The sequence below is a fragment of the Myotis brandtii genome, unplaced genomic scaffold (assembly GCF_000412655.1).
Source record: "Myotis brandtii unplaced genomic scaffold, ASM41265v1 scaffold143, whole genome shotgun sequence".
In the NCBI taxonomy this organism is placed as follows: domain Eukaryota; kingdom Metazoa; phylum Chordata; class Mammalia; order Chiroptera; family Vespertilionidae; genus Myotis; species Myotis brandtii.
In genome coordinates, this window is record NW_005355115.1 from 3,928,585 (window position 1) to 3,935,413 (window position 6,829).

Below are 6,829 nucleotides of genomic sequence, written 5' to 3' on the forward strand. Positions count from 1 at the left end.
TAAAAGATTCCCAGGTGATTCTAATGTGCAGCCAAGGTTGAGAAGCACTGCTCTATCCTCCCCTCCATTCTAGATTAAGTGCTTCTGCTGGACGGGATACCCCAACCCCACTCCATCCCCCGTCGTCCTCACTGCTAACAACCGCGTTTTCCACATTATACTGAAATAATTTGTTGATGCGCGCTCTTCTCCAACAAGACTGAACATCTTGCTCGCAGAACAGGGTGGAAGCCATGTGTGCACGGAGCGCCTAGCACATGGCTCAATAAACGTTTCATGAACCGAGTCAACCCCCAGGGACAGCTTCCGAGGCACAGGACGCTCAGACCACCGGGTCCGATCCTCACACTCTCTCCGACATGGCCAGCTCCACCCACCTTCTCGAAGCGGTCCTGGTCCCAGGCATCATCGTAGCCCGAATAGTTCCCGGGAAAGTCGGTGGTATGAACCTAAAGGAGAGAGAGAGGCGTCTGTCCGCGAAGGGGCAGCGAGGCTAAGCCCGTCCCCACTCCCGTCCCCCTCTCATTTTTCTCCTCCCGACTCCAAGGCCACAGAGCTTACATTGCGAACGCCGAACTCCCCCAGCACCACGCGGCTCCGCATCTCCTCCACCGCCTGGGCCGCCGCCATCTTCGCCCCCTCCACGTGATTCAGGTTGCAACTGGCGCGTACGTTCTAGTCGCCCTCCTCCGTCTCCGAGGCAACGCGTCACCGCCTGGAAGATTAAATATCGCGAGACTCTGTCCTCTGTCCACGTCCCCAGCTTCCGGAAGTCACTTTGAGCCAAACATCCGGGTTTCTTTTTTTTTTTGCGGTCCGGTGGATCCCACCTCTCTCCCCCTGTACCTTTCCTCCTCTCAGGCCCACGTCTCTCCTGCTCGTCCTCCGCGCGCGGGAGCAGCGCGGGCTTCAGCGACGGGAGCCCTCGAGGGACATGGCAACTACGGCGACGCCGGCCGGCGGCTCCCGCAATGGGACTGGCCCGGAATGGGGAGGGTTCGAAGAAAACATCCAGGTAATGGCCTCAAGGCTTCGGCTGCCAGCCGGACGGCGGTGGTCAGAAGTGCCGGGGGGACTCTCCCCGGGCCCTAGAAGTCTGCTCCGTTTGCAGCACTTTTCTTCTCCTTTGGGTCTCGGTGCACCTGACGGTCAGGGGCACTGGTGCTGGCCCGAGAGGGCCGGACGTGTACTCGGGCCGGAGGGCCTCGGGCCCCACCCGCCTTCTTTCGGGAAAGTTAGGAGATCGGTCGGGGCCAGGGGGAGTATTGCACTAGCTGAAACCATACTGTGTGCACAGGCTTGTTCGGGGTTGGGAAAGACAAAGGAAGTGGGCACTTTTGCAGTCCTTTGGGCTTTGATAGGGAAAGTAGGAGAAAGACATGTGTGGGAAACAGGGAGTAGTCGGTTTCTCGGGCCAGAAAAGAGAGAACCAAGGTTCCGACAGCCAAGGAGTGGACGAGAATGCATGTTCTATGGTGATTCCAGCCCGTATCCCCAGTAGTGCAAGAACAAAGCCCCAAGCCCTGGGGTGAACAAAGAGGGACTGAATGGATGGGGCAGAAAGGTCCTGCACTCTAGGAGCTCACTGTCTTCACAGGGTGGGGGCTCAGCTGTGATTGACATGGAGAACATGGACGATACTTCAGGCTCCAGCTTCGAGGATATGGGTGAGCTGCACCAACGCCTGCGTGAGGAAGAAGTAGATGCTGATGCAGCCGCTGCTGAAGAAGAGGATGGGGAATTCCTGGGCATGAAGGGCTTTAAGGGACAGTTGAGCCGGCAGGTGGCTGACCAGGTAAGCAAGACGATCCCTGGCAGGTGGGAAAGTGCACCTAGGAGGCCCCAGGTTCTGGCGTAGAACCACGTAGAAATCCAACAGAAAATACGAAGAGGGCTTAGAGCCAACAGTCTGACAACACCCATCCACCCCATCCTTGTCTTCCTCCCTTCAGATGTGGCAGGCAGGGAAGAGACAAGCCTCGAGGGCCTTCAGCTTGTATGCCAACATCGACATCCTGAGACCCTACTTCGATGTGGAGCCTGCCCAGGTGCGAAGCAGGTGAGGATCCTTCTGGCAGACGCTGCCCTCCTCACATCTAAACCACAGCCAGAGACCAAGCCCTTAGAACCCCCCTCTTGACACCACCAGCCCTCATCATTACATCTGTATTCCAGCTACACCATTCTTCTTACCAGACCCGGAACAGGACATGGTGTTACCCCACCACCTTCCTCTTCTTTCCATCTAGGAAACCACTCATCTTGCCTCAAAACCTAGTTCAAATGTTGCTTCCTTTGTTTCTCATTCCTCAACCCTGTGCCCAGTTTGTCCTTTCCTGTCGCTCCCATGGAGGTCTGTGCTTTCCTCTAACAGATAACACTTACCAAGCATGTCAAACTCGATGGCGGGCAGGCGAGTGCCTCGTTTATTTGAGCAGTGCTATGCTTTCTTATTCTTGGGTCTGTCTCCCCAGAGACCTCCTCAAAAGCAGGCTCTGTTTTGCTTATTTTATTCCCAGCACCAGAACAGTCTCTGCACCAGAATATCAGTACATGGTTGTTGAATGACTTTTCAGGAGCTGGAATTAATCTTGGTTTGGTTCTTTGTTGATCCTTTAATGTAACCAATACTTAGCAAATACCCAGTACACTCAGCAAGTACTTACTAAGCTTTTTCTCTGCATACTCTACTAATTGTGTCTGAGTTAGTGGGGAAGACAAATGGGAGCCTTGCCCGTGAGTGCAGTTAAAGTACAGCACTCCTTTGCTATGAAGGGACATATGGGGGACACCTGACCCAGAGTAGGCTAGAGGGGGGACAGGGTGGGTTTCCCAGAGGGAGTAAAATCTAGTCAAATTCCAAGGTATTATTAGGAGCTAGCCACTTAAGCAGGGAATGGGGACTTGTATTCCTTCTGCCTGGAATTTTCATACCACTTCAAAATCATTTCAAGAAAATACTCAGCAGTGCCTGGAGGAATGACAATCAGGAGAGAGGCAGGAGGCACACTGGTTCCCTCAAGTACCACCTTCAAAACCTTTCCCGGGGCTTCACCATCACAGTTCGGAAATCTGGGCATTCTCTGAGGTTTGCCTTTTAAAGGAGAGCAGTTCAAATAGGTAAATTGTCAAACCCTCTCCCACGCCCAACGGGGCTCCCTGGTTCTCCATTTTGCTGCTGCATTAGTCAGCACAGCATCAAAGGTGGTCCTTCCTGGAAGCATTTTTCGGGCAACGAAGTGATTTCCTCATTCCCTGTCTGTCTTTACTACCTTCTCCCTTTACTGTCTAGCATGTTCTCTGGAGTTAGAGAGATGAATAAGGTTCAGGCCCTCCAGAACCTCTTAAGTGCTGCCTCTGCTCTCATCTCTCCTCTCCCAGGCTCCTGGAGTCCATGATCCCTATCAAGATGGTCAACTTCCCCCAGGTGAATAGAGGGTAGCATGACTGGAAGAGCCAAGGGAGGCGCTAGGGCAGAGGGCGGGGTCAGCAGGCAAAACCTAGGAGGAACAAACAGAAGATCCATTGTACCCTCAGCCTGAATGAGTTGGTATATTGACAGAAAATCGCTGGTGAGCTCTATGGACCGCTCATGCTGGTCTTCACACTGGTTGCCATCCTCCTCCACGGGATGAAGACGTCGGACACCATTATCGTAAGCAGGACAGAGGACCCTGGGGGGTGGCTGAGTTGAAAGCTGCCCAAGGAGAAAATGTTGGAGTGAGTTAGAAGCAGCCCTGAGGATAGCCCTGGGTAAGGCAGAGACCAGAGGCCTCCCAGGATTAAGTAGAGCCTTCACCCCACAGCGGGAGGGCACCCTGATGGGCACAGCCATTGGCACCTGCTTTGGCTACTGGCTGGGTGTCTCATCCTTCATCTACTTCCTCGCCTACCTGTGCAACGCCCAGATCACCATGCTCCAGATGCTGGCACTGCTGGTAAGGAGTCCAGCATGGTGGTGGGCAAGGGTGACCTTATAACAGTAGCCGGGCCCTGGTCTGCATCTGTCCTGGGGCTCCAGGGCCTGGAATGGGATAAGCTGGCCGGTGGACCATTTACTTCTCAGGGTCCCCATGAGGGTCCAAAGGCCAGCCCACCCTGAGAGATTTTCCTCTCCACCATCCCTCCTAGGGCTATGGCCTCTTTGGGCACTGCATTGTCCTGCTCATCACCTACAACATCCACCTCCATGCCCTCTTCTACCTCTTCTGGCTGCTGGTGGGGGGGCTGTCTACCTTGCGTATGGTAAGCTGGGCAGGAGATTTCCGGGGGTGGGCTGTCCTCCCGGGGAGCTGGGGAAAGGCCAGAACTTGGGCCGAACCTCATAAAAGGCTCTCAGTGGGGGAGAAGAGCCCGAAGATGGTTCTGATCTGGGGAGGAGTATCTTCTCCACTCTGCTCACTGGAGCCAGGCCCTCTAAGCCAGCCATCGCCAACCTTTCGGACCTCACGGACCACCCATTGGCGACCGCTGCTCTAAGCTGTATTCCTGTGGCCCTAGGTGGCAGTGCTGGTGTCACGGACTGTGGGCCCCACCCAGCGGCTGCTCCTCTGTGGCACCCTCGCTGCCCTACACATGCTCTTCCTGCTCTATCTGCACTTTGCCTACCACAAGGTGGTAGAGGGTGAGTGACAGGAGGCCTGGGCGTGGGGGGAGGGAAGCACAGCTGGCTAGGGCAGGATCCAGCCAGCTCTTGCTCACCTTCCATCCTCCTCCTCCTCTCAGGGATCCTAGACACACTGGAGGGCCCCAACATCCCACCCATGCAGAGGGTCCCCAGAGACATCCCCGCCGTACTCCCTGCTGCGAGGCTTCCAGCCACCGTGCTCAACACTACAGTCAAGGCCGTCGAGGTGACCCTGCGGTCACACTGACCCACCTGAAACCCTTGGCCAGCCCCCTGGGACCCTGCTGCAGTGGAGGAAGATTCAAGGACAGAACTGAAGACACGTCTCTGCTGGGCTGCAGCTGCCAGAGAGCTGTAGCCGCTTAAGCTCCTCCTTCAATGCCTATTGGGGCTTCTGAAGAGGACGAGGCCAGGAACCCTGGCCAGGACTGCAGGGCTCTGCAGCCAGTGCAGAAAGTGGGTCAGCGCCTCTGAGGCCTCTCACTACCCACCCCTTCCTTCCTCTTTATTTCTCCCACATTGTCTTGTTAAATATAGACTTGGTAATTAAAATACTGATTGAAGTCTGGGACTGCAGCTACCCTTCCAGTGGTCCTCCCTGCCACCCTGCTTCCTGTGCTCTCTGCTGTTCTGTCAGTGGTGGTGATGTCATACGTTCCCTTACGTATACCCTCAGGATGGAAGGTGGGACAGTCAGGAGGAAGGTAGGACAGCCCAGGCTACCCTGAAGCCAGTGGTTGAATATGGCACCTGTCCCTGGGTGCAGAGGACACCTGACCCACGGAGCAGCAGGGAGGCCTCAAACACAAGAACCATAAGTCTGGTGGAGCGGTGCACCAGCTTGAGTCGGGGACACCAGTGGAGCAATGACAATCGAACAAAAACTTCCAGGCTCAACGCCATGTCATTATAAGGCCCTTACACACCTGGGCCATTGTGTGGGAATAATTTTCCTGTCTCAGCTCATTTGAAGCCAAACTTGGCTTTGCCTGGGTTATCTTGGAGCCAGAGGAACAAACTCTTCAGGAGTTCTGTTCTTCCTCTTCAAGAGTGCTGGTTGCTCTTAAAAACAACTACTCAGTGGTTGAGCATCGACCTATGAACCAGGAGGTCATGGTTCAGTCCCAGTCAGGGTACCTGCCCAGATTGCAGGCTCAATCCCCAGTGTGAAGCGTGCAGGAGGCAGCTGATCAGTGACTCTCATCATTGATGTTTCTATCTCCCTTCCTCTCTGAAATCAATAAAAATATATATATTTTAAAAATCACAACCCAAACCACCATCCACCCACCACCTATTTCATCTGCCCCACTGGTTAACAAGAAATAAAATTTTTTACCTCTCTTCACTACACTTCAATTACTCATTAAGAAAAAAATTTTTTTTTTACCCTAGTAAATCTAGGTCAGCATCTTGCCTTCCTAATAAAGGGACTAAGAAAGATGTGCCCTTCATTCGCCTGAGGCCCCCTGACCATCACCCTTGGAAAAATTCCAACATTACAGTGCGTCCCTCCTGACAGCTGCAGCCCAGTTTCCATGGCCCCACCACCACTCCAGGTCCTGATCCTGACACCCCCGTTTATTTTGGCTACCCCCGGCCTCACAGGTACTCAGCCTCAGTGTCAGCAGTGCCCTTAGCACCTGGGGAAGGAGCGGCCCCAGCACCCTGCATCTACCTGAGGCTCGCCCTGCATCTACCTGAGGCTCGCCTGCCTCAGAAACACTCGGAGGTGTCCCTGTGCCTGGTAGCTCAGGCCACCTCTTCCCCACCAGGCCCCTGAGGCTGCCACTGCGAAGCTGCCATCTTGATACCACTGAGAGTTCCTTCTCTATTTCTAAAATCCTACAAATTAATGCTTAAATCTTGATGGCATCTCTCCTCCCACGCTGACTGCATTCTTAGCTGGTATCCTGATATGAACCCACATCCTAATATATAAACCTGCCCAGCACAGTCAATAACACTAACTCTGCTCCATCATGTTTAGTTGGCCAGTATGGTCCCCAATAGTATCCACAGACCTTCCCGGACACCCGGGGCAGATCCAGCCCTGGCTCCCAGCCCCACCCTCTACACCTGGGGTCCTGGCTTCTCTTCTATCCACAGAGGGTGACAAAGTAGTCTGGAGTGAGGATAACCACTTCTAATAGAAGTGCACATCTTCCGTCCCAAGTTCTCCCCTCATTCAGCAGGTGTGAC

The 6,829-nt window shown here is 54.2% G+C and overlaps 2 protein-coding genes across 3 annotated transcripts in view; one reads left to right on the top strand and one right to left on the bottom strand.

Annotated features, from left to right (window-relative positions):
• The window catches only part of POLR1C (polymerase (RNA) I polypeptide C, 30kDa), a 7,748-nt gene extending 7,041 nt beyond the window's left edge, over positions 1–707 (bottom strand). Inside the window, exons 1-2 of the mRNA XM_005860977.2 lie at positions 562–707; positions 378–449 (exon numbers count right to left, since the gene is read on the bottom strand). Coding sequence (XP_005861039.1) covers positions 378–449; positions 562–630 — 141 coding nt within the window. The 5' untranslated portion in view covers positions 631–707. The remainder of the gene's footprint in view (positions 1–377; positions 450–561) is intronic.
• Positions 708–749: 42 nt separating this feature from the next.
• Positions 750–5,231, top strand: YIPF3 (Yip1 domain family, member 3). Of its 2 annotated transcripts, XM_005860976.2 has the most exons (9): positions 750–1,015; positions 1,598–1,795; positions 1,953–2,059; positions 3,382–3,427; positions 3,563–3,655; positions 3,807–3,938; positions 4,132–4,245; positions 4,501–4,624; positions 4,726–5,231. In XM_005860976.2, exons 1-9 carry the CDS (start codon positions 935–937, stop codon positions 4,872–4,874), a joined length of 1,044 nt encoding a protein of 347 aa, XP_005861038.1. In that variant the 5' UTR covers positions 750–934; the 3' UTR covers positions 4,875–5,231. The 2 variants fall into 2 exon arrangements, with proteins under 2 accessions (XP_005861038.1, XP_014390868.1); XM_014535382.1 differs by lacking the exon at positions 4,132–4,245 and having other exon boundaries at positions 799–1,015; positions 4,726–5,203.
• The last annotated feature ends 1,598 nt before the right edge of the window (positions 5,232–6,829 follow it).

Coding starts and splice junctions, on each gene's coding strand:
- YIPF3 (XM_005860976.2), top strand. CDS start 935: ATGGCAACTACGGCGACGCCGGCCGGCGGCTCCCGCAATGGGACTGGC. Junction 1,016..1,597: donor GGTTCGAAGAAAACATCCAG/GTAATGGCCTCA, acceptor CTGTCTTCACAG/GGTGGGGGCTCAGCTGTGAT. Junction 4,246..4,500: donor GGCTGTCTACCTTGCGTATG/GTAAGCTGGGCA, acceptor CTGTGGCCCTAG/GTGGCAGTGCTGGTGTCACG.